At 47.4% G+C, this 27,986-nt stretch overlaps 1 protein-coding gene across 4 annotated transcripts in view; it reads right to left on the reverse strand.

The window, feature by feature from the left end:
- Positions 1-27,986, reverse strand: part of AGAP3 (ArfGAP with GTPase domain, ankyrin repeat and PH domain 3) — a 393,235-nt gene that overhangs the window by 224,613 nt on the left and 140,636 nt on the right. For all 4 annotated transcript variants that reach the window (XM_073551710.1, XM_073551707.1, XM_073551708.1 and 1 more), the window contains exon 5: positions 26,635-26,776. In XM_073551710.1, coding sequence (XP_073407811.1) covers positions 26,635-26,776 — 142 coding nt within the window. The remainder of the gene's footprint in view (positions 1-26,634; positions 26,777-27,986) is intronic.

The following is a 27,986-nucleotide window of genomic DNA, read 5'->3' on the forward strand; positions in this document are numbered from 1 at the left end:
GAAGAAGTGGTCACCGGCTACACTGCCTGGAGATAGCAGAGAGAAGAAGAGGTCACTGGCTACACTACCTGGAGATAAAGAGAAGAAGTGGTCACCGGCTACACTGGCTGGAGATAGAGAGAAGTGGTCACCGGCTACACTGCCTGGAGATAGAGAGAAGAAGTGGTCACCGGCTACACTGCCTGGAGATAGAGAGAAGAAGTGGTCACCGGCTACACTGCCTGGAGATAGAGAGAAGAAGTGGTCACCGGCTACACTGCCTGGAGATAGAGAGAAGAAGTGGTCACCGGCTACACTGCCTGGAGATAGAGAGAAGAAGTGGTCACCGGCTACACTACCTGGAGATAGAGAGAAGTGGTCACCGGCTACACTGCCTGGAGATAGAGAGAAGAAGTGGTCACCGGCTACACTGCCTGGAGATAGAGAGAAGTGGTCACCGGCTACACTGCCTGGAGATAGAGAGAAGAAGTGGTCACCGGCTACACTGCCTGGAGATAGAGAGAAGAAGTGGTCACCGGCTACACTGCCTGGAGATAAAGAGAAGAAGTGGTCACCGGCTACACTGCCTGGAGATAGAGAGAAGAAGTGGTCACCGGCTACACTGCCTGGAGATAGAGAGAAGAAGTGGTCACCGGCTACACTGCCTGGAGATAAAGAGAAGAAGTGGTCACCGGCTACACTGCCTGGAGATAGAGAGAAGAAGTGGTCACCGGCTACACTGCCTGGAGATAAAGAGAAGAAGTGGTCACCGGCTACACTACCTGGAGATAAAGAGAAGAAGTGGTCACCGGCTACACTACCTGGAGATAGAGAGAAGAAGTGGTCACCGGCTACACTGCCTGGAGATAGAGAGAAGAAGTGGTCACCGGCTACACTGCCTGGAGATAGAGAGAAGAAGTGGTCACCGGCTACACTGCCTGGAGATAGAGAGAAGAAGTGGTCACCGGCTACACTACCTGGAGATAGAGAGAAGAAGTGGTCACCGGCTACACTGCCTGGAGATAGAGAGAAGAAGTGGTCACCGGCTACACTGCCTGGAGATAAAGAGAAGAAGTGGTCACCGGCTACACTACCTGGAGATAGAGAGAAGAAGTGGTCACCGGCTACACTGCCTGGAGATAGAGAGAAGAAGTGGTCACCGGCTACACTGCCTGGAGATAGAGAGAAGAAGTGGTCACCGGCTACACTGCCTGGAGATAGAGAGAAGAAGTGGTCACCGGCTACACTGCCTGGAGATAGAGAGAAGAAGTGGTCACCGGCTACACTGCCTGGAGATAGAGAGAAGAAGTGGTCACCGGCTACACTGCCTGGAGATAGAGAGAAGAAGTGGTCACCGGCTACACTGCCTGGAGATAGAGAGAAGAAGTGGTCACCGGCTACACTGCCTGGAGATAGAGAGAAGAAGTGGTCACCGGCTACACTGCCTGGAGATAGAGAGAAGAAGTGGTCACCGGCTACACTGCCTGGAGATAAAGAGAAGAAGTGGTCACCGGCTACACTACCTGGAGATAGAGAGAAGAAGTGGTCACCGGCTACACTGCCTGGAGATAGAGAGAAGAAGTGGTCACCGGCTACACTGCCTGGAGATAGAGAGAAGAAGTGGTCACCGGCTACACTGCCTGGAGATAGAGAGAAGAAGTGGTCACCGGCTACACTGCCTGGAGATAGAGAGAAGAAGTGGTCACCGGCTACACTGCCTGGAGATAAAGAGAAGAAGTGGTCACCGGCTACACTGCCTGGAGATAGAGAGAAGAAGTGGTCACCGGCTACACTGCCTGGAGATAGAGAGAAGAAGTGGTCACCGGCTACACTGCCTGGAGATAGACAGAAGAAGTGGTCACCGGCTACACTGCCTGGAGATAGAGAGAAGAAGTGGTCACCGGCTACACTGCCTGGAGATAGAGAGAAGAAGTGGTCACCGGCTACACTGCCTGGAGATAGAGAGAAGAAGTGGTCACCGGCTACACTGCCTGGAGATAGAGAGAAGAAGTGGTCACCGGCTACACTGCCTGGAGATAGAGAGAAGAAGTGGTCACCGGCTACACTGCCTGGAGATAGCAGAGAGAAGTGGTCACCGGCTACACTGCCTGGAGATAGAGAGAAGTGGTCACTGGCTACACTGCCTGGAGATAGCAGAGAGAAGTGGTCACCGGCTACACTGCCTGGAGATAGAGAGAAGTGGTCACTGGCTACACTACCTGGAGATCTATATATCAATATATTACTTGTGTATATTGATTCTATTTCTGTTTTTTAACAGATTCAGTCCTGTAAAAATCTTCATTATGGATCACAAAGCCAGAGAGAAATCCTGGTTAAATAAAGCTTGTGATTTGTTTAAACAGAGTGCTACTAGTCACAATCAGGATAGCACTAATCTTGATTTTAAAGAAAATTCTAGAAAATTTCGCAATTTGCTACAGAAGAAAACTCGGTGGACTCGAGCATCCTTAGAAAATTACCTCAAAACAGAAAATAATTCCTCGAGGCTTGAGGATACAAATTTACCCCTCTTGATTTAAATGATGAAACATTGAATAATAGATGGGAAGAAGCTTCCACATCATGCTCTCTGATTTTTTTTGGAGATTATAAATGAAAAAAAACACTATGCTATTAAAGGATTTGGATGAACAGATTTAAGAATGATGTCTGCAATTTTTCAAAGATACACCGAAGGATAATTTGGAAAAAAAAATTCTGAATTAGATGTGGACATTGAGAAATGGGAAAAAGATATTTGCGCAAATAAATTGCAAAAATATCCAAGAGATTTGCATGATTTTGAATCTAATAAGGCATATAAATGGCACAATAGGAGAGAGAGGAATAAGGGGGTTTCCAGAAGTTCTTCCATGACTTCATTGATATCTCAAAATAGTCAGGCCTCTTCACCGATGGAGTCAAATGCATCCACCAGTATGAAAACCAGGAATGGAAATCAAAGGAAAAATTATTCCCTCTTTAAAGGATCAAGTGGTGGTAGACACGACAATCCTAAGGTAAATAATTTGTCTAGTCATGTGCTTTCTCCTGTACAAGAGAAAATATTAGAACGAGGCCTAATATTTTCACTTCCCAAATCTATAGTTTTATTCACGGCTGTGAAAGATGTTCATTTATTCGCACGTAAACTCATTTTAAAGAGGTATCATGAAAAACCATCTAGTGAAGGAATATTTGACACATTGGAAGAACAACGTGCCTTGGAAATTATAGAGTCCTTAGCCAATGAGGAGGAATCTCCAATGGTAAGTAATTTTCCCACACAATTATTCAACAAGTCAAAAAAGTTTCCAAACCTTAAAACGTGTCCTGCAGTGGACATTTTTGTCAAGATGGTCACCAATGATGTTGAGCAATTACATAGAGCAACCTGTACGCCTTCTGATAGACTGGAACAAAGAGCTACTAAAGAAATTCAAAACTGGACTGACGTGTTAACAAGCCGATAAGGGTGGAAAATGAGAATTACTTACCGGTAATTTGATTTTCCAGAGCCATGACAGCACCGCAGACATGAGAGAAGGTATCCGCCCCCAGGAAACCTGTAGCAGAGACATAAGAAGGGCGCGGCACCTCTCTCTCCAGTTTGTTTCAGAGTATGCAAAGGTAACCGCCTTATTGGTTTACATGCATGTTATATAACAGTGTCACTAATATTCACCTACTTTTTATTATATATATATTTACATTTCCTACATCACTGAAGGGGAACTTAATCGCCTCTTCTCCAAATCGCACTACACAACCTGTGCACTTGACCCCATCCCATCCCACCTCCTCATCACCACACTTATCCCATCCCTAACCCACCTCTTCAACCTATCACTAACGTCGGCTACCTTCCCTTCTGCTTTCAAGCATGCCACAATCACGCCTATCCTTAAAAAGCCAACCCTCGACCCAACTGCTATGTCCAGCTATCGCCCAATATCGTTGCTCCCATTCGCTTCCAAACTCCTGGAGCTGCACGTCCACGCTGAACTTTCCTCCCACCTCTCATCTAACTTGCTCTTTGACAATCTACAATCTGGTTTCCGCCCCCATCACTCCACTGAGACAGCCCTGACCAAAATTACTAACGACCTACTTACAGCCAAATCACATGGACAATACTTTATACTCCTGCTTCTAGACCTGTACGCTGCATTTGACACAGTTGACCATTGCCTCCTACTACAGATCCTCTCCTCCTTCGGCATCAAAGGCCTTGCCCTATCCTGGATCTCCTCATACCTTTCCAACCGCACGTTCATTATCTCCCACACTACCTCCTCATCCCACCCTCTCTCTGTTGGAGTCCCCCAAGGCTCTGTTTTAAGACCCCTACTCTTCTCAATCTATACAATTAATGACATCACACTTTCCCCAGTACCAGAAGTCTGCTGCCTCGGAGTAACCTTTGACTCTGCCCTGTCCTTCAAACCGCACATCCAAGCTCTTTCTACCTCCTGTCGCCTCCAGCTCAAAAATATTTCCAGAATCCATCCTTTCCTCAACCCTCCATCTAAAATGCTTGTGCATGCCCTAATCATCTCCCGCCTCGACTACTGCAACTGCAATCCACAGACCACCTCCAAAGACCTGCAGCATCATCTTGCTGCAGATGGTGTCACTGTGCATCGGTCAACAATACAGCGCACTCTGCACAAGGAGAAGCTGTATGGGAGAGTGATGCGAAAGAAGCCGTTTCTGCAAGCACGCCACAAACAGAGTCGCCTGAGGTCTGCAAAAGCACATTTGGACAAGCCAGTTACATTCTGGAAGAAGGTCCTGTGGACTGATGAAACAAAGATTGAGTTGTTTGGTCATACAAAAAGGCGTTATGCATGCGCTGTATTGTTGACCGATGCACAGTGACACCATCTGCAGCAAGATGATGCTGCAGGTCTTTGGAGGTGGTCTGTGGATTGTCCTTGACTGTTCTCACCATTCTTCTTCTCTGCCTTTCTGATATTTTTCTTGGCCTGCCACTTCTGGGCTTAACAAGAACTGTACCTGTGTTCTTCCATTTCCTTACTATGCTCCTCACAGTGGAAACTGACAGGATAAATCTCTGAGACAACTTTTTGTATCCTTCCCCTGAAAAGCTATGTTGAATAATCTTTGTTTTCAGATCATTTGAGAGTTGTTTTGAGGAGCCCATGATGCCACTCTTCATAGGAGAATCAAATAGGAGAATTACTTGCAAGTGGCCACCTTAAATACCTTTTCTCATGATTTGATACACCTGGCTATGAAGTTCAAAGCTCAATGAGGTTACAAAACCAATTTAGTGCTTCAGGAAGTCAGTAAACAGTAGTTAGGAGTGTTCAAATCAAGAAAATGATAAGGGTGCCCATACTTTTGCACCGGTCAAATTTTGTTTAAATGCAGATTGCATATTTTCTGTTAGTACAATAATTCATTTGAATCCAGAAATATAACTGAGTCCATCAGTTATTAGATATATGAAACTGAAATACATGTTGCAAAAACCAAAATTGTTATAAAGAAAAAAGGTTAACATTAATAGGGGTGCCCAAACTTTTACATATGACTGTATAACCTGTCTCCCCCATATGTCTCTGAACTAATCTCCAGATACCTTCCCTCACGTAATCTCCGGTCCTCAGAAGACCTCCTTCTCTCCTCCACACTTATTCGCTCCTCACCCAACCGCCTCCAAGACTTCTCCCGAATAGCCCCTATTCTCTGGAATTCTTTGCCCCAACAAGTCCGACTATCAACCACATTTGGATCCTTCAGAGGGAACCTGAAAACCCACCTCTTCAAGAAAGCCTACAGCCTGCAATGACCCCGCTACCTCCTTCTCTCTCACCACTACCGGTGATATCACCTCAACCAACACCGGAACTGCTGCAACCCACCAACCTACTGTCTCCTTCCCCACCATCCTGTAGCATGTAAGCCCGAAAGGGCAGGGTCCTCTCTCCACTCTGTATCAGTCTGTCATTGTTAGTTTGTTTATTGTAAGTGATATCTGTAATTTGTATGTAACCCCTTCTCATGCACAGCACCATGGAACCAATGGTGCTATATAAATTAATAATAATTTCCAGATATAACTTTAAATTTTCTAGTGCACCACACAACCATCACCAAGATAGGGCGGGAATGATGCGGTGCTGTCATGGCTCTGGAAATTCAAATTACCGGTAAGTAATTATCATTTTTTCCCTCCCCCATGACAGCACCGCAGACATGAGAGGATAGAATAGACTCCTAGGGTGGGACAACAGCAGACAACACTTTTCTCCCAAAGGCCAGATTAGAGGGCCCTAGGTCTATAGTGTCGGAAGAAAGTGGATGGTGAGGACCATACTGCTGTCTTAAAGATCTGCTCAACCGAAGCATTTGCCCTTTCAGCCCAGGACGTGGCTATGGCTCTCGTAGAGTGAGCCGTTACACCCAGTGAGGGAGTCAGATCCGAAGAAGAGTAAGCCAGTGCAATACCCATACGTAGCCATCGTGCAATCGTTGACTTTGAAGCTTTTTTTACCCCTGTTTTGTCCCCTGAAAGGAGACAAAAAGGGCTGAAGACTGTCGCCATGATTTTGAGGCTTCTATATAATGAAGCAGGCAACGTCTGACATCTAAGCAATGGAAGGTTTTCTCTCCCTGGGATTTGGGGTTCGGACAAAACGAGGGCAAAATTATCTCCTGCTCCCTGTGGAATTTGGAATTTACCTTCGGTAGGAAGGCTGGATCAGTTTTTATGATCACTCTATCATCCAAAAAGGTGGTATATGGTGGATTTACAGATATTGCCTGCAGCTCACAGACACGACGACCTGAGGTTAGGGCCACCAGGAGCACTGTTTTTAGCGTTAGCGCCTTTATTGAGATGGAAGCAATAGGTTCAAATGGAGACGCTGTCAGTGCCCTGAATAATAAATTTAGATCCCAGGGAGCTACCTTAGATGTTAATTTTGTGGGCCTGGATGTGAAGGAGGCTCGAATGAATCTATAGATCCATGGGTGGTCAGCCAGTTTTTGATCAAACAATGCACCCAGGGCCGATACCTGCACTTTTAAGGTGCTTGTGGACAGACCCTTTTCCAGTCCTTTCTGGAGGAACTCTAGGATTTCTTTTATTGGTATTTCCTGGGCTGTTCTAGGTAATTGACGGCCCGTGAACGGCAAGAATTTTTCCCAAATTTTTTGGTATTTTCGAGAAGTTACCTCCTTCCTGCTAGCGAGCAGGGTGGTTACTAACGGGACTGAGAACCCCTTTGCTAAAAGGAGTCCCCTCTCAAGTTCCACGCAGTGAGGTGCAGCCTGTGAACCCTGGGGTGTTCCACTGGGCCCTGGTATAGCAGATTCGGGGTATCTGGGAGGATCCATGGGTCTGAGATAGACATGCGTCTGAGCCATGTGAACCATGCCCTTTTCGGCCAGAAGGGCACAATCAGGAGCTTTCCCCTGCCGGATCTTTTTTAAGACTACTGGAATCAATGGAAACAGGGGGGGGGGGGAATGCATAGGCCAGGCGAAATTTCCACCGGTGTAGTAGCGAATCCACCCCCTCTGGCTGCTCTCTTGGATTTAGGGAGTGGAACCTGTCCACTTTCCGATTTCCCCTGGTGGCAAACAAGTCTACTTCTGGTGTGCCCCAGGCAGCGCAGATTTCCCCAAATATTTTTTGACTTCGGGACCATTCTCCCTGGTGTAATACATGACGGCTTAAATAATCGGCCAGATAATTGTCTGCCCCCTTTAAATGTGTACCCGATAAGGATAGAAGATTGTTTTCTGCCCAAGCGAATAATTCCCTGGCCTCTGCCATAAGGGTTGCTGACCTTGTACCCCCTTGTTTGTTTATGTACGCTATGACCGTGTTGTTGTCGGATATTATGGTGACATGTCTCCCTTGTACTTCTCGCTTTACCAGGGGAAGGGCTCGCCTTACAGCTGCCAGATCTTTTAGATTTGAGGATGCATCCCTCACTCCGGGTTCCCACTGGCCCTGTAGGGTTCGTTTCTCCATGTGTGCCCCCCAACCACTCGGACTTGCATCCGTGGTCAATGCCACCGAGTTCTGAGTATTCCAGGGCACTGCTCTGTTTAAGTTTTCGGTGCTCAGCCACCATTTTAGGGACTCCTGTACTTGAGGGGAGAGGATAATCTCCCGATTTAAATTGGAAGGACCCTTCTCCTGCTCGGATATGATTTGCCACTGTAGTTCTTTCGTATGGGTTTGTGCCCACCGGACTGCTGGGATTGTTGCTGTTAACGTGCCCAGGAGCGACATTGCCTCTCTTACTGGTATGGCTCGACCGGATTGTATCCGTTGTATTTTTTGTTGGATAGCCCCAATTTTTCTTCCTGTAAGAATGCACTGCTGTTTTAATGAGTCCTATTGAATCCCAAGGAATTCTTGTGACTGCACTGGAGTTAATTTGGATTTTTTCAGATTGATCATCCAGCCTAACCTGGCTAATATTTCCAGGACCCTTGTAACTGCATATTCGCAATTTTGCTTGTCGTTTGCTATAACCAGGAAATCGTCTAGATAGGGTACTAACAGGATATTCTCCCTTCTTATAAAGGACGCTACTTCCCCGATGATTTTTGTAAATATACGCGGGGCTACTGATACCCCGAAGGGTAGGCACTGGTACTGTAGATGAGTGGGAATTTGAGCAATCTCTACTACCAGTCTCAGATATTGTTGGTGTTCCCCCCATATTGGGACATGGTAATAGGCGTCGGTAAGATCTATTACTGCCATGTAGCAACCTGGGTCGAGTAGCTTTACTGCTGACCCCAAGGTCTCCATTTTGAATTTCTCTGTTCTGATATATTGGTTCAGGGCTTTGAGATTGAATATTGTTCTTTGTGACCCATCTGGTTTTGGCGTGAGGAACAGAGTACTGTAAGACCCTTTCCCTTTTTGATGACACGGTACTTTTATAAGTACCTCTTTTTGAATGAGGAGCTGGATCTCCTTTTCTAATGTAGCCGGATTCTTTTTGGCTACCCGGGTCACTCTTAGTCTTTGAGGAGGAAGGGTTAGAAAACTTAATCGCAGGCCCTCGGCTAACAGGTCGGTTACCCACTTTGAGGTGGGCAATGCTACCCACTGATGGGCAAAGAACCAAAGCCTTCCCCCAACCGCCCTGGCGTCATTGCTTGGTATCGGGTCTCGGGGGTGGTTCTGCTAAAGAGGAAACCTCTCTCCTTTCTTCCCCTCCAGGGCCTACCCCGCGTGGTTCTATCGTCTGGCCGCCCTCGGCTCCCTCTATTCCCTGTTCCACGAAAGGACGAGCGAGCTTCAGTCCACCGATGCCTAGGAAGGGGGTTGGAAACCGTTTTTTCTTATCGGACGCTTTTTCCAAAATTTCGTCCAGTGCTTTTCCAAACAAGTATTTACCCTCACAAGGGACGGCACAGAGTTTAACCATTGACTGGAAATCTGCCGACCAGTTTTTTAACCAAAGTGCTCTGCGGCCTGAATTTGAAAGGGCGCATGCACGGGCGGCACCTCGGACGGAATCTACTGCAGCGTCAGCCAGGAATCCCGCTGCCTTCTGTAGGGAAGGTATTGCCTCCAGCAGTGTCTCCCTTGGGCATTTATTCTTAATTTGGTCACTTAATTCGTCTAACCACTTGACCATAGCACGTGCTGTACAAGTGGCAGCCACCCCCGGTTTAAACGACCAAGCCGATGCTTCCCAAGCAGCTTTTAGAAAAGCGACTGCTTTCTTATCAAGGGGATCTTTTAGGGCGCCCATGTCTTCAAATGGCAATGCTATTCCTCTGGATGTACTAGCAATGGCGGCATCTAGTCTGGGAGCTTTTTCCCATTTATCGCATACCTCCTCATCAAACGGGTATTTACGTTTGAGCGCCTGCGGTATGGACATTTTTTGTTGGTTTTTTTCCACTCTCTCTTGATTAAATTTAACAGGTTATCATGGAAGGGAAAAACCCTTTGTTTTTTCCCCCTCAAGATTGCTAAACATAGCATCTTGAATTCATTTTGGCTCTTTTGGTGTCTCAAGTCCCATTGTGGACCTTACAAGCTTTAGTAACTTCCCTATGTCCTCAGAAAGGAAATATGGACGACCCTTTTCCTCGTCCGAGGAGTCCAGGTCCGAGGCCTCTATCTCCCCTTGCTCTTCCTCAGACTCTATATCAGTAGTTATCTCTTTGGGAGGCAGTGGGGGCGGGGGTGAGGCAGGTGTTATATCATAGCTTTAATGCTTTGGAGCAGGGATGGTGACTCTTCGGCCACTGTCTTTTTTATGCACGAGCGACAGAGTCGCTTCTCATACGTTTTAGCTAGGGCCTTTTTACATAATGCACATTCTTTGTTCTTTTGTTTGAATGTGGCCTTTCCCTACAGAAAACATACATAGGGCCGTTGTTAATATATTGCGCTGCCTTACAAAGGCACTCACCCGGCCCTCTGGGTACCACGGTAGCCGGTGGCTCTTCCTCCTGTACTCAGGATCCATTCTGTTCTGCTGCTGGCCTGGCTCTATACAGTGGAGCCTATGTGCAGCCTCTCTGGGACCAGTGGCGCCTGCCTCGTCTCCCTTTTTATGGAGGAGCGGTGCGCACTTCTGGGACTGCTCCCGCCCGGAAGTGCCCAGCACACCGCTCCCCCGGCGTGCGACGTCACTTCCGGTGCGACCCTGGAAGCCGTCGCCACTCAAATCGTGGCGCCATGGTGGCCACGCCTCCCCCGGCCCTGCCTCCCACTGGAGCGGCCACCGGGGAGTCACACGGGGAGGACACCGCTCACAGCGCCCACCAAGCTGGGCTGTCAGGCGACCGCGCCCCGCTGCCATTCCCTCCCTGCGGACCTCGGCCTCCTGACCGGACAATCATCAGAGGGGGATCCCTCCGGAGGTACAGCTCTGCCCCAGGCATCCGCCTGCAGGAAACGGGAAACCAAACTGGGGAGGGAGGTGCCGCCCCCTTCTTATGTCTCTGCCACAGGTTTCCTGTTTCCTGGGGGCGGATACCTTCTCTCATGTGCGGTGCTGTCATGGGGAAGGGAAAACATAGTTCTTTGGCCCAATGAATCATATGAGGCAGAGGCTTATAAATTGCTGTCTGACAAGACCACATATAAGAAGCTTCATTCTAATCCTTTAATCAATTTTCAACAGGAATTGTCAGATATGGTTTCTAGAGCATATGAGGAGAACATTATCCCTAAAAAAAAATGATGGAATCTTTATCACCAGCAGTGCCAAAACTTCCAACGTTGTATCTGATTCCTAAAATACACAAAGACCTGATTAACCCTCCTGGCAGGCCCACTGTGTCCGTAAATGATGGACTATGTGAGTTGGTATGTCTTTTTATCGATTTTTATTTGAAACTAGTGTCTACCTTGCCTTCTTACATTCAAGACATAACTGCAGCCTTACGTAGTCTTGATGGTCTTCAGTTACAGGATAGGACAACTTTAGTAACAGCAGATGTGGAAAGTCTCTACACTTCTATTCGACATGCGGGTGGGCTACAGGCCACCTCATGGTTCCTTGAAGCTGCTAATATAGATAAACCACTAGCTGGTTTTATTTTGGAATTATTGGAATTTATTTTGAGTCATAATTGTATTATTTTAAACAATCAAATTTTTTTGCAGCTTCAGGATACCGCCATGGGGGCGGCTTGTGCCCCTTCATATGCAAATTTATTCGTGGGAGCGAGAGATTTTTCTGACTAATCCCATTGAAAACACTGAGAAACTAGTTCATTGGATTCGTTTTATAGACTATATCCTGTTTGTATGGGAAGGCACTTCAAAGAAACTTAGCAAATTCATATCCAGACTTAATTCCAATGATAGAAATATCAGATTGACTTTGAATCATGGAAGAAAATTAGATTTCCTCGATATTGCAATTGAGGTACAAGATGGATCAATTGTAAAAGATGTTTATCGAAAACCAACTTCAACAAATTCGCTCCTTCATACGAGTTCCTCTCATCTTAGGTCTACAATTAATAGTATCCCCATCAGTCAACATCTTAGTATTAGGAGAACCTCTTCCACAGAAGAAAGTTTCAAAAAACAATCCAAAGATTTGTACCACCGATTCAGAGGGAGGGGGTTCAGTCACAGGCAGATCAGACGTGAGTATCACAAAGCAACAAATTCTTCTCGCAACGAATTGTTGTATAGCCACAAAGAATTAAAGAAGAAATCTGATGGTTAAATTCGACTCATTACACCATTCTGTTCCCAATGGCATGAATGTAACAATATAATATCAAAGCATTGGAATATTCTTCAAACAGATGCCATTTTGAAAAATATTTTACCATCTAGACCACTGATCACGGACAAAAGATCAAGAAACCTTCATGATATCCTAGTGAGAAGTCATTACTCACCTATTAATACACGGGATAGACAGAGGGAGAGCAATTGGGGTTTCTTTCCATGCGCATTTTGCAAAGCTTGCAAAAACCTTGAGAAAAACAAGGAATTTGCCAATTCATCTGGTACTCGAACATTTCAAATACGACATCATTTGACTTGTTCATCCAAAGGAGTGATTTATTATACTCTTTGTCCGTGTCAAAAGATCTATAAAGGAATGACTACTAGGGAGCTCAAAATTCGGACACGTGAACACAGAGAAATTGAGAAAGCAAAAACAGCATCAGGGGATGAACAGCTTAAAACTGTACCCAGGCACTTTCAACGTTTCCATGATTGCAACTTAAGTCTACTTAAAATTTGGGCCATTGATCAAGTAACTCTTGGTCCACGAGGGGGAGATTTGTTCAAAATCCTGTCTCAAGTTGAGAGCCGCTGGATTTATCGCTTAAACACTGTGGCACCAGCAGGCCTCAATGAGTCATTTGGATTTGGTTCTTTTTTGTAGCTCATACATCTTTTCCGTAACCTGTTTTTAGGGGTTGGGTCAGGGTTTTTACATTAATAATTAATTTTTTCCAAATTTTTTAATTGTATTAATTCGTATTAAAATTCTTTTTCATATTGGCCTCTATATAAATATTTATTTCTTTATCATTTTTGTCTCATTTTTATTTTTTTTATTTTTTAATTTTTCATTGCATATTTTTTATTTTTCTATATTATTTTGTTCATAGTTTTATTTTTTTATTTTTTCAGAACATGCAGATCTTTATGTGGAATGTGGAGTGAATGCCTTTTTATCTTCAAACACAACAACTGATTGCACTTTTTTCAAAGGTTTTTATAGTAATATATTTAAATATAATGAAATCAAATAAACATTTTTTCACATAATTGTATTAATTTATCATTGTTTAGTGTATAATTATTGCTGCACTGCATCACTTTATGTAAATTGTGACAATCTATAATATTAATTTTATATATATTCATTATTTGGTCACATATAACTTCACATTATCAGGATCACACGTGTATGTTTAGCTTAGATATGTTCATTTTTTTTTGGTTCTGTTCCACAGCTTTCATGCCGTTTCAGTGCGCATGCGCATTGTGTCTCTACCTCGATCCTCGATGACGTGGACAAGGGAGCCTTGTGCGCACGCGCAGTCTCTATGACTGCGTTTCCCGCTTGCACCCATGGCCACCAATTAGAGGATATTCTCTGGGGACAGTGTTTCACAGCGCATGCGCCACACTAGCGATCCAGCTTGCCAGCTTTTAATATGGTCCATATGTTATTAGACATTAAACCCCGATTGGTCAGCGGCGCCTACAAATAATTCAGCCTGTCCCTTCCCCCAACATACGCCTCCTGATGAAGGGAGTCACGAAACGTGCGTTGGGGCGCTGGACTTCCACTGGCTATGTGTAAGATAACTTTGGCTTTCTTTGCTTTATATTGACATCTCTGTATATAATGCTGCATGAGTCCTTGGTCTGTTTATTGTGACCACTTGGTCTTTTATTAAGATAAAGCACTCATTTTGCACTTTATTGTTGTGCTAGTATATGGATTTGTATACACAAATTATTTCTTTAATTCAAATAATTATATATATTATTTTGTTATTTTGATACACCTATTTATGAAAGTCATTATACTTCATTAAATTTATGGTCTCTAGCAGCATTTAGACATGACCAGTTTTGTGATACAGTTGTGGCCAAAAGTATTGACACCCCTGCAATTCTGTCAGATAATACTCAGTTTCTTCCTGAAAATGATTGCAAACACAAATTCTTTGGTATTATCTTCATTTAATTTGTCTTAAATGAAAAAACACAAAAGAGAATGAAGCAAAAAGCAAAACATTGATCATTTCACACAAAACTCCAAAAATGGGCCAGAAAAAAGTATTGGCACCCTCAGCCTAATACTTGGTTGCACAACCTTTAGCCAAAATAACTGCGACCAACCGCTTCCGGTAACCATCAGTGAGTTTCTTACAATGCTCTGCTGGAATTTTAGACCATTCTTCTTTGGCAAACTGCTCCAGGTCCCTGATATTTGAAGGGTGCCTTCTCCAAACTGCCATTTTTAGATCTCTCCACAGGTGTTCTATGGGATTCAGGTCTGGACTCATTGCTGGCCACCTTAGAAGTCTCCAGTGCTTTCTCTCAAACCATTTTCTAGTGCTTTTTGAAGTGTGTTTTGGGTCATTGTCCTGCTGGAAGACCCATGACCTCTGAGGGAGACCCAGCTTTCTCACACTGGGCCCTACATTATGCTGCAAAATTTGTTGGTAATCTTCAGACTTCATAATGCCATGCACACGGTCAAGCAGTCCAGTGCCAGAGGCAGCAAAGCAACCCCAAAACATCAGGGAACCTCCGCCATGTTTGAATGTAGAGACCGTGTACTTTTCTTTGAATGCCTCTTTTTTCTCCTGTAAACTCTATGTTGATGCCTTTGCCCTAAAAGCTCTACTTTTGTCTCATCTGACCAGAGAACATTCTTCCAAAACGTTTTAGGCTTTTTCAGGTAAGTTTTGGCAAACTCCAGCCTGGCTTTTTTATGTCTCGGGGTAAGAAGTGGGGTCTTCCTGGGTCTCCTACCATACAGTCCCTTTTCATTCAGACGCCGACGGATAGTACGAGTTGACACCGTTGTACCCTCGGACTGCAGGGCAGCTTGAACTTGTTTGGATGTTAGTGGAGGTTCTTTATCCAACATCCGCACAATCTTGCGTTGAAATCTCTTGTCAATTTTTCTTTTCCGTCCACATCTAGGGAGGTTAGCCTCAGTGCCATGGGCTTTACACTTCTTGATGACACTGCGCACGGTAGACACAGGAACATTCAGGTCTTTGGAGATGGACTTGTAGCCTTGAGATTGCTCATGCTTCCTCACAATTTGGTTTCTCAAGTCCTCAGACAGTTCTTTGGTCTTCTTTCTTTTCTCCATGCTCAATGTGGTACACACAAGGACACAGGACAGAGGTGGAGTCAACTTTAATCCATGTCAACTGGCTGCAAGTGTGATTTAGTTATTGCCAACACCTGTTAGGTGCCACAGGTAAGTTACAGGTGCTGCTAATTACACAAATTAGAGAAGCATCACATGATTTTTCCAACAGTGCCAATACTTTTGTCCACCCTCTTTTTTATGTTTGGTGTGGAATTATATCCAATTTGGATTTAGGACAATTCTTTTTGTGTTTTTTCATTTAAGACAAATTAAATGAAGATAATAACACCAAAGAATTTGTGTTTGCAATAATTTTCAGGAAGAAACTGAGTATTATCTGACAGAATTGCAGGGGTGTCAATACTTTTGGCCACAACTGTATATTCATCATTTTTATCTTGCAAATCATGATTATAAACTGCATTCGTTGCCCCTTATGATATTTATTGAAATGTTACTATTTATTATGGGCTCTGTGCATTATTTTTAGACATTTTGCCAGTGTATAGTCGTTCTGTGTGTAATAGTAGCCTCTGCTTTATTATTTAAACAAAATTTTTTGTATTGGAATAAAATTAATTTTTGGATTATAGTGAAAGTTTCCTTGTGTTATACTGCCTGGAGATAGCAGTGAGAAGTGGTCACCGGCTACACTGCCTGGAGATAGCAGAGAGAAGTGGTCACCGGCTACACTGCCTGGAGATAGACAGAAGAAGTGGTCACCGGCTACACTGCCTGGAGATAGAGAGAAGAAGTGGTCACCGGCTACACTGCCTGGAGATAGCAGAGAGAAGTGGTCACCGGCTACACTGCCTGGAGATAGCAGAGAGAAGTGGTCACCGGCTACACTGCCTGGAGATAGACAGAAGAAGTGGTCACCGGCTACACTGCCTGGAGATAGAGAGAAGAAGTGGTCACCGGCTACACTACCTGGAGATAGAGAGAAGAAGTGGTCACCGGCTACACTGCCTGGAGATAGAGAGAAGAAGTGGTCACCGGCTACACTGCCTGGAGATAGAGAGAAGAAGAGGTCACCGGCTACACTGCCTGGAGATAGAGAGAAGAAGTGGTCACCGGCTACACTGCCTGGAGATAGAGAGAAGAAGAGGTCACCGGCTACACTGCCTGGAGATAGCAGAGAGAAGTGGTCACCGGCTACACTGCCTGGAGATAGCAGAGAGAAGTGGTCACCGGCTACACTGCCTGGAGATAGACAGAAGAAGTGGTCACCGGCTACACTGCCTGGAGATAGAGAGAAGAAGTGGTCACCGGCTACACTACCTGGAGATAGAGAGAAGAAGAGGTCACCGGCTACACTGCCTGGAGATAGAGAGAAGAAGTGGTCACCGGCTACACTGCCTGGAGATAGAGAGAAGAAGAGGTCACCGGCTACACTGCCTGGAGATAGAGAGAAGAAGTGGTCACCGGCTACACTGCCTGGAGATAGAGAGAAGAAGAGGTCACCGGCTACACTGCCTGGAGATAGAGAGAAGAAGTGGTCACCGGCTACACTGCCTGGAGATAGAGAGAAGAAGTGGTCACCGGCTACACTGCCTGGAGATAGCAGAGAGAAGTGGTCACCGGCTACACTGCCTGGAGATAGAGAGAAGAAGTGGTCACCGGCTACACTGCCTGGAGATAGAGAGAAGAAGTGGTCACCGGCTACACTGCCTGGAGATAGAGAGAAGAAGTGGTCACCGGCTACACTGCCTGGAGATAGAGAGAAGAAGTGGTCACCGGCTACACTGCCTGGAGATAGAGAGAAGAAGTGGTCACCGGCTACACTACCTGGAGATAGAGAGAAGAAGTGGTCACCGGCTACACTGCCTGGAGATAGAGAGAAGAAGAGGTCACCGGCTACACTGCCTGGAGATAGAGAGAAGAAGTGGTCACCGGCTACACTGCCTGGAGATAGAGAGAAGAAGTGGTCACCGGCTACACTGCCTGGAGATAGCAGAGAGAAGTGGTCACCGGCTACACTGCCTGGAGATAGACAGAAGAAGTGGTCACCGGCTACACTGCCTGGAGATAGAGAGAAGAAGTGGTCACCGGCTACACTGCCTGGAGATAGAGAGAAGAAGTGGTCACCGGCTACACTGCCTGGAGATAGAGAGAAGAAGTGGTCACCGGCTACACTGCCTGGAGATAGAGAGAAGAAGTGGTCACCGGCTACACTGCCTGGAGATAGAGAGAAGAAGTGGTCACCGGCTACACTGCCTGGAGATAGAGAGAAGTGGTCACCGGCTACACTGCCTGGAGATAGAGAGAAGTGGTCACCGGCTACACTACCTGGAGATAGAGAGAAGAAGTGGTCACCGGCTACACTGCCTGGAGATAGAGAGAAGAAGAGGTCACCGGCTACACTGCCTGGAGATAGCAGAGAGAAGTGGTCACTGGCTACACTACCTGGAGATAGAGAGAAGAAGAGGTCACCGGCTACACTGCCTGGAGATAGCAGAGAGAAGAAGAGGTCACCGGCTACACTGCCTGGAGATAGCAGAGAGAAGTGGTCACCGGCTACACTACCTGGAGATAGAGAGAAGAAGAGGTCACCGGCTACACTGCCTGGAGATAGCAGAGAGAAGAAGAGGTCACCGGCTACACTGCCTGGAGATAGCAGAGAGAAGAAGAGGTCACCGGCTACACTGCCTGGAGATAGCAGAGAGAAGAAGAGGTCACTGGCTACACTGCCTGGAGATAGCAGAGAGAAGAAGAGGTCACCGGCTACACTGCCTGGAGATAGCAGAGAGAAGAAGAGGTCACCGGCTACACTGCCTGGAGATAGCAGAGAGAAGTGGTCACCGGCTACACTGCCTGGAGATAGCAGAGAGAAGAAGTGGTCACCGGCTACACTGCCTGGAGATAGAGAGAAGAAGTGGTCACCGGCTACACTGCCTGGAGATAGAGAGAAGAAGTGGTCACCGGCTACACTGCCTGGAGATAGCAGAGAGAAGAAGAGGTCACCGGCTACACTGCCTGGAGATAGCAGAGAGAAGAAGTGGTCACCGGCTACACTGCCTGGAGATAGCAGAGAGAAGAAGTGGTCACCGGCTACACTGCCTGGAGATAGCAGAGAGAAGTGGTCACCGGCTACACTACCTGGAGATAGCAGAGAGAAGAAGCGGTCACCGGCTACACTGCCTGGAGATAGCAGAGAAGAAGTGGTCACCGGCTACACTGCCTGGAGATAGAGAGAAGAAGTGGTCACCGGCTACACTACCTGGAGATAGAGAGAAGAAGTGGTCACCGGCTACACTGCCTGGAGATAGAGAGAAGAAGAGGTCACCGGCTACACTGCCTGGAGATAGAGAGAAGAAGTGGTCACCGGCTACACTGCCTGGAGATAGAGAGAAGAAGTGGTCACCGGCTACACTGCCTGGAGATAGAGAGAAGAAGTGGTCACCGGCTACACTGCCTGGAGATAGCAGAGAGAAGTGGTCACCGGCTACACTGCCTGGAGATAGACAGAAGAAGTGGTCACCGGCTACACTGCCTGGAGATAGAGAGAAGAAGTGGTCACCGGCTACACTGCCTGGAGATAGAGAGAAGAAGTGGTCACCGGCTACACTGCCTGGAGATAGAGAGAAGAAGTGGTCACCGGCTACACTGCCTGGAGATAGAGAGAAGAAGTGGTCACCGGCTACACTGCCTGGAGATAGAGAGAAGAAGTGGTCACCGGCTACACTGCCTGGAGATAGCAGAGAGAAGAAGAGGTCACCGGCTACACTGCCTGGAGATAGCAGAGAGAAGTGGTCACCGGCTACACTACCTGGAGATAGCAGAGAGAAGAAGCGGTCACCGGCTACACTGCCTGTAGATAGCAGAGAGAAGTGGTCACCGGCTACACTGCCTGGAGATAGCAGAGAGAAGTGGTCACCGGCTACACTGCCTGGAGATAGCAGAGAGAAGAAGTGGTCACCGGCTACAATGCCTGGAGATAGACAGAAGAAGAGGTCACCGGCTACACTACCTGGAGATAGACAGAAGAAGTGGTCACCGGCTACACTACCTGGAGATAGACAGAAGAAGAGGTCACTGGCTACACTGCCTGGAGATAGAGAGAAGAAGAGGTCACTGGCTACACTACCTGGAGATAGCAGACAGAAGTGGTCACCGGCTACACTACCTGGAGATAGCAGAGAGAAGAAGCGGTCACCGGCTACACTACCTGGAGATAGCAGACAGAAGTGGTCACCGGCTACACTACCTGGAGATAGCAGACAGAAGTGGTCACCGGCTACACTGCCTGGAGATAGAGAGAAGAAGCGGTCACCGGCTACACTGCCTGGAGATAGCAGAGAGAAGTGGTCACCGGCTACACTGCCTGGAGATAGCAGAGAGAAGTGGTCACCGGCTACACTACCTGGAGATAGCAGAGAGAAGAAGCGGTCACCGGCTACACTGCCTGGAGATAGCAGAGAGAAGAGGTCACCGGCTACACTACCTGGAGATAGCAGAGAGAAGAAGTGGTCACCGGCTACACTACCTGGAGATAGCAGAGAGAAGAAGTGGTCACCGGCTACACTGCCTGGAGATAGCAGAGAGAAGTGGTCACCGGCTACACTACCTGGAGATAGCAGAGAGAAGTGGTCACCGGCTACACTGCCTGGAGATAGACAGAAGAAGAGGTCACCGGCTACACTACCTGGAGATAGACAGAAGAAGTGGTCACCGGCTACACTACCTGGAGATAGACAGAAGAAGTGGTCACCGGCTACACTACCTGGAGATAGCAGAGAAAAGAAGTGGTCACCGGCTACACTGCCTGGAGATAGCAGAGAGAAGTGGTCACCGGCTACACTGCCTGGAGATAGCAGAGAGAAGAAGTGGTCACCGGCTACACTGCCTGGAGATAGCAGAGAGAAGTGGTCACCGGCTACACTACCTGGAGATAGCAGAGAGAAGAAGCGGTCACCGGCTACACTGCCTGGAGATAGCAGAGAGAAGTGGTCACCGGCTACACTGCCTGGAGATAGCAGAGAGAAGTGGTCACCGGCTACACTGCCTGGAGATACCACAACAAGAGAGCACAAAATGGCAAATTTGAAAAAATACTCTGCAGTAAAAAACATATAAAAGTAATCAGCAAGTGCTGTACAACAAATACAGGGTATCCAGTCGACACATTTTTTGCAAAAAATACATACCAAGCTGCTTCACCACTTCACGGTAACCCTTCACGAAGCAGTCCCTATCTAATGTATTCAAAACCTGAACATGTGAACAGTGTCTGAATGAACAGGATACAGACAGGCGCTTCCCAGTATATGGGCTTGTTGGTGAAAGACAGCTCATTTATGTGCATGTCACAAAGGAGGAGGGTGGGGTCTCCCAAACCGTGCTGAGCACGGAAAAAAAGGATTAAAAAGTGGTGAAGCAGCTTGGTATGTATTTTTTGCAAAAAATGTGTCGACTGGATACCCTGTATTTGTTGTACAGCACTTGCTGATTACTTTTATATGTTTTTTACTGCAGAGTATTTTTTCAAATTTGCCATTTTGTGCTCTCTTGTTGTGGTTCAGCCATTGGGTGGTGTGGGCATTGTCTTACCGACTTGTTCACACTTGTGCATGTCACATATATGTTTTTAATCCTTTTTTTTCGTGCTCAGCACGGTTTGGGAGACCCCACCCTCCTCCTTTGTGACATGCACATAAATGAGCTGTCTTTCACCAACAAGCCCATATACTGGGAAGCGCCTGTCTGTATCCTGTTCATTCAGACACTGTTCACATGTTCAGGTTTTGAATACATTAGATAGGGACTGCTTCGTGAAGGGTTACCTTGAAGTGGTGAAGCAGCTTGGTATGTATTTTTTGCAAAAAATGTGTCGACTGGATACCCTGTATTTGTTGTACAGCACTTGCTGATTACTTTTATATGATTTTTACTGCAGAGTATTTTTTCAAATTTGCCATTTTGTGCTCTCTTGTTGTGGTTCAGCCATTGGTGGTGTGGGCATTGTCTTACCGACTTGTTCACACTTGTGCATGTCACATATATGTTTTTAATCCTTTTTTTACTACCTAGAGATAGCAGAGAGAAGTGGTCACCGGCTACACTACCTGGAGATAGACAGAAGAAGGTGTCATCGGCTACACTACCTGGAGATAGACAGAAGAAGGTGTCATCGGCTACACTGCCTGGAGATAGAGAGAACAAGAGGTCACTGGCTACACTGCCTGGAGATAGCAGAGAGAAGAAGAGGTCACCACACTACCTGGAGATAGAGAGAAGAAGAGGTCACCGGCTACACTACCTGGAGATAGCAGACAGAAGAAGTGGTCACCGGCTACTCTACCTGGAGATAGCAGACAGAAGAAGTGGTCACCGGCTACACTACCTGGAGATAGAGAGAAGAAGAGGTCACCGGCTACACTACCTGGAGATAGCAGACAGAAGAAGCGATCACCGGCTACACTGCCTGGAGATAGCAGACAGAAGAAGTGGTCACCGGCTACACTGCCTGGAGATAGCAGAGAGAAGTGGTCACCGGCTACACTGCCTGGAGATAGCAGAGAGAAGTGGTCACCGGCTACACTGCCTGGAGATAGCAGACAGAAGAAGCGGTCACCGGCTACACTACCTGGAGATAGCAGACAGAAGAAGTGGTCACAGACTCTGAGCTATCTCCAGCTAGTGTAGCCAGTGACCGCTTCTTCTGTCTGCTATCTCCAGGCAGTGTGGTGACCTCTTCTTCTGTCTGCTATCTCCAGGCAGTGTGGTGACCGCTTCTTCTGTCTGCTATCTCCAGGCAGTGTGGTGACCGCTTCTTCTGTCTGCTATCTCCAGGCAGTGTGGTGACCTCTTCTTCTGTCTGCTATCTCCAGGCAGTGTGGTGACCGCTTCTTCTGTCTGCTATCTCCAGGCAGTGTGGTGACCTCTTCTTCTGTCTGCTATCTCCAGGCAGTGTGGTGACCTCTTCTTCTGTCTGCTATCTCCAGGCAGTGTGGTGACCGCTTCTTCTGTCTGCTATCTACAGGCAGTGTGGTGACCGCTGCTTCTCTCTGCTATCTCCAGGCAGTGTGGTGACCTCTTCTTCTGTCTGCTATCTCCAGGCAGTGTGGTGACCGCTTCTTCTGTCTGCTATCTCCAGGCAGTGTGGTGACCGCTTCTTCTGTCTGCTATCTCCAGGCAGTGTGGTGACCTCTTCTTCTGTCTGCTATCTCCAGGCAGTGTGGTGACCTCTTCTTCTGTCTGCTATCTCCAGGCAGTGTGGTGACCTCTTCTTCTGTCTGCTATCTCCAGGTAGTGTAGCCAGTGACCGCTTCTTCTGTCTGCTATCTCCAGGCAGTGTGGTGACCGCTTCTTCTGTCTGCTATCTCCAGGCAGTGTGGTGACCGCTTCTTCTGTCTGCTATCTCCAGGCAGTGTAGCCAGTGACCGCTTCTTCTGTCTGCTATCTCCAGGCAGTGTGGTGACCGCTTCTTCTGTCTGCTATCTCCAGGCAGTGTGGTGACCGCTGCTTCTCTCTGCTATCTCCAGGCAGTGTGGTGACCTCTTCTTCTGTCTGCTATCTCCAGGCAGTGTGGTGACCGCTTCTTCTGTCTGCTATCTCCAGGCAGTGTGGTGACCTCTTCTTCTGTCTGCTATCTCCAGGTAGTGTAGCCAGTGACCGCTTCTTCTCTCTGCTATCTCCAGGCAGTGTGGTGACCGCTTCTTCTCTCTGCTATCTCCAGGCAGTGTGGTGACCGCTTCTTCTCTCTGCTATCTCCAGGCAGTGTGGTGACCGCTTCTTCTGTCTGCTATCTCCAGGCAGTGTGGTGACCGCTTCTTCTGTCTGCTATCTCCAGGCAGTGTGGTGACCGCTTCTTCTGTCTGCTATCTCCAGGCAGTGTGGTGACCGCTTCTTCTGTCTGCTATCTCCAGGCTGTGTGGTGACCGCTTCTTCTGTCTGCTATCTCCAGGCAGTGTGGTGACCGCTTCTTCTGTCTGCTATCTCCAGGCAGTGTGGTGACCGCTTCTTCTGTCTGCTATCTCCAGGCAGTGTAGAAAGTGACCGCTTCTTCTGTCTGCTATCTCCAGGCAGTGTAGCCAGTGACCGCTTCTTCTGTCTGCTATCTCCAGGCAGTGTAGCCAGTGACCGCTTCTTCTGTCTGCTATCTCCAGGCAGTGTAGCCAGTGACCGCTTCTTCTGTCTGCTATCTCCAGGCAGTGTAGCCAGTGACCGCTTCTTCTGTCTGCTATCTCCAGGCAGTGTAGCCAGTGACCGCTTCTTCTGTCTGCTATCTCCAGGCAGTGTAGCCAGTGACCGCTTCTTCTGTCTGCTATCTCCAGGCAGTGTAGCCAGTGACCGCTTCTTCTGTCTGCTATCTCCAGGCAGTGTAGCCAGTGACCGCTTCTTCTCTCTGCTAACTCCAGGCAGTGTAGCCAGTGACCGCTTCTTCTCTCTGCTATCTCCAGGCAGTGTGGTGACCACTTCTTCTGTCTGCTATCTCTAGGCAGTGTGGTGACCACTTCTTCTGTCTGCTATCTCTAGGCAGTGTGGTGACCGCTTCTTCTGTCTGCTATCTCCAGGCAGTGTGGTGACCGCTTCTTCTCTCTGCTATCTCCAGGCAGTGTGGTGACCCCTTCTTCTGTCTGCTATCTCCAGGCAGTGTGGTGACCGCTTCTTCTGTCTGCTATCTCCAGGCAGTGTAGCCGGTGACCACTTCTTCTCTCTGCTATCTCCAGGCAGTGTAGCCGGTGACCACTTCTTCTCTCTGCTATCTCCAGGCAGTGTGGTGACCGCTTCTTCTGTCTGCTATCTCCAGGCAGTCTAGCTGGTGCCGTTATGTGACCTCTGCTTACAGCTTTATCTCTAGGAAAACTCAATGCTGCTTTATCTTGCTCCTTTGTACAATGATCTCCTCTTCTCATATTTCTAACATGTAATCACTTGTCATTGACCCCTCGCCAGTCCAGGAATTTCATGCATTTTTCTCATGATTGTTAATCAATGGCTCAATGGCTTTTTACATTCGGTGCTTAAGAAAAAAGCTCAATGAGGACATAGCATTGCATCTAAATTAACCAAACCTCTATTTTCAGCAAGCCAGGAGGAATAGACCAAACTATACGTTGACTTTTGAACTTATGCGTTTTTTCTTCAGTTAGTCAAGAGTCTGAGAAGCTGACTCTTCTTTCATGCAGGGTCACTGAACAATGATATTTGTTGATATGCTAAGTACACATTGTCCAGGCTATCTACTTTGTTGACTTGCAAAACAAAAGTGGAAAACCTATACAAATAGATCACCATTCTTACCCTTTACCTGAGAATTCTGGATTGAAGGACATTTGATAACTATAAAAAGGACAGATACCTCCACATATACACAGAGAGACAGAGACAGCCAAGGGATCCAGAGATCCAAAGAACCAGAGACTCTCTACAAGGCAGCAAAGACATCATGGTTCCATCACAAGGGACACAGATTTGTCATTCTACAGGATGCTTAGGGGACCACAGCCCCAGCTACAAGAATGCAGATCTGCTCCAATGACCATCACTGACCAATGGCTATGTTTGTGAAAGCAATCAGTGGGACCCTCTGATCACCTGCCTTCATGGAGACGTTCAGAGAAGCCAGGTTGTGACTCTCCAGTCAACTGGCCATGTATCTGAATGGACTGTCATCTTTCTAAGCTTGTCGTTACCTGCTCTCTGTGTGCCACAGTTGGAGTAGTCGGCTCTGGAAGCTGCAGCCAGGTTGTGACCCTCCTGTAAACTGGCCTTGTATCTGAATGGACTGTCATCTTTCTAAGCTTGTCGTTACCTGCTCTCTGTGTGCCACAGTTGGAGTAGTCAGCCCTGGAAGCTGCAGCCAGGTTGTGACCCTCCTGTAAACTGGCCTTGTATCTGAATGGACTGTCAACTTAGTAAGCTTGTGGTTACCGTTTCTGTGTGCGTGGCACAGGTGGGGTATTAGACCCTATAAGCTCTATATTCACAGCTGCTCTTATCCCGGTGAGTCAGTGGAAGGGTGAGATTCTATAGTGTGCGCCATCTTGGGTACTGTGCTGGGAATGTTCTACGTGTTATCTGTCTGTTTTGTGGTTTAATAAAGCATCGCCACACTGTGTTACCCTCACCCTGTGTTGTCTGAGTAGCGTTACGCCCAAGTTAAAAGGAGAACGGGCGTTGGGTGGGATGATTCCTAGTCCATGTGGTTTCGGCTAGCGGACCAGGGCACCCGCTGATCTCCCCGTGTCTTCACAGGCACTTATGGTGTAGACAATAAGGGAGTATATTTCTGGGACTATAGGAGTCAGTAAAATTGGCATTATGTTGTAAATTTGGCACAACCACTTGTCATTAGTTTTGTTCAGCTATTTACATTGTGATAAACCAAAGAAAGAAAAACAAACAGCAGAAAGTTTATAAGTTTTACTGAAACTAAATTTGCAATTAGGGTCAAGAATTTTGATTGTAAATGACATATACAGGGTGGGCCATTTCTATGGATACACCTAAATAAAATGGGAATGGTTGGTGATATCAACTTCCTGTTTGTGACACATTAATATATGGGAGGGGGGAAACTTTTCAAGATGGGTCGTGACCATGGCGGCCATTTTGAATCCAACTTTATTTTTTTCAATGGGAAGAGGGTCATGTGACACATCAAACTTATTGAGAATTTCACAAGAAATACAATGGTGTGCTTGGTCTTAATGGAACTTTATTCTTTCATGAGTTATTTACAAGTTTCTCTGTTTACAGCCATTGACATGTCGCAGAGGGTCACACGTGAGGAGCGGATAGAAATTGTGTTGATGTCTGGTGAACGCAGTACCTGGGTCATTGCAGCAGATTTCAATGCTAGACACCCTACGTAAGAACACTGTCACCATTCCCATTTTATTTAGGTGTATCCATATAAATGGCCCACCCAAAAAAGTCTGCCTCATCACTGAACCTAATGTTCTGAGTAAACTGAGGGTCCTGTTCCAATTTTTGTTTTGCCCATTCTGCAAATTCAGCGTGCCGATCTGGGTCACCAACCATCCCCATTTTATTTAGGTGTATCCATATCGATGGCCCACCCTGTACATACATTACAAGTCCACTCTATGGCATCTGCCGTACAAGCCAATATTTCCAAAGTCTCATCATAAAACCAGATCCATCTAGTAATCCAGTCAACCGGTGATCCTTCTCCTGCTGAAAAATATCGTGGACACAATGTTATGTGTTAGTGGAAGAATCCACCGAGCATAATTGAATAGTGAGCGCGCTGTGACGGGCATGCTTGTGCATGGAGCTCTATATAATGATGGAGGTAGTCTTACCATTTCTACAATATTGACGAGAAAGTCATCCATACCTTGTGTCCCAACTAGAACCATGGGGACATCGGCCGTGTTGCGGTAACTGGACAGGCGAGCATAATAATTAAATACAGTCTGGAAACTGATCTCATCTTCAAGACTGAACACAAAGACCACGGCGTCAACCCAAGCAGCAAACTGGAAAAGAACGAAACATCATGAGAGAAAGGCTCTACAGGGGCCACAAGGCTCAGGGCACGAGGATTATATACACACACTGATGAATATACAGATACAGCACATCACCGGACCACCAAATCGCCGGCCCACCCCATCACCAGACCACCCCATCGCCGGCCCACCCCATCGCCGGACCACCCCATCAGGGCACGGCACTGTAAAGCTGCACTGGCAGATTCATCTAAAGTAAGCCTGAGTCTGAGAATAGGCTGTCAGTAGTCTGGATTGGAAGTAGTCCGACAGACGTCACGGCATTCTGGCGGGGACGCAGCTGTCACGGCATTCTGGCGGGGACGCAGCTGTCACGGCATTCTGGCGGGGACGCAGCTGTCACGGCATTCTGGCGGGGACGCAGCTGTCACGGCATTCTGGCGGGGACGCAGCTGTCACGGCATTCTGGCGGGGACGCAGCTGTCACGGCATTCTGGCGGGGACGCAGCTGTCACGGCATTCTGGCGGGGACGCAGCTGTCACGGCATTCTGGCGGGGACGCAGCTGTCATGGCATTCTGGTGGGGACGCAGCTGACACGGTATTCTGGTGGGGACGCAGTCACCCGGCAGATGTCACGGTATTCTGGCGGGAACACAGTCACCCAGCAGCTGTCACAGTATTCTCGAGGGGACGCAGTCATCCGGCAGCTGTCATGGCATTCTGGCGGGGACGCAGCGGTCACAGCATTCTGGCGGGGACGCAGCTGTCACTGTATTATGGCGGGGACGCAGCTGACATGGTATTCTGGCGGGGACCAGCTGACACGGCATTCTGGCGGGGACGCAGCTGTCACGGCATTCTGGCGGGGACGCAGCTGTCACTGTATTATGGCGGGGACGCAGCTGACATGGTATTCTGGCGGGGACGCAGCTGACACGGTATTTTGGTGGGGACGCAGTCACCCAGCAGCTGTCACAGTATTCTCGAGGGGACGCAGTCACCCGGCAGATGTCACGGTATTATGGCGGGAACGCAGTCACCCGGCAGCTGTCACAGTATTCTGGCGGGAACGCAGTCACCCAGCAGCTGTCACAGTATTCTCGAGGGGATGCAGTCATCCAGCAGCTGTCAGGGTATTCTGGAGGGGACGCAGCTGTCCCGGTATACGGGCGGGGACGCACTCACGCGGCAGCTGTCACGGTATTCTGGTGGGGACGCAGTCACCCGGCAGCTGT

This window comes from Dendrobates tinctorius, unplaced genomic scaffold (assembly GCF_039654945.1).
Source record: "Dendrobates tinctorius isolate UK_male_01 unplaced genomic scaffold, ASM3965494v1 ptg000179l, whole genome shotgun sequence".
Classification (NCBI taxonomy): Eukaryota; Metazoa; Chordata; class Amphibia; order Anura; family Dendrobatidae; genus Dendrobates; species Dendrobates tinctorius.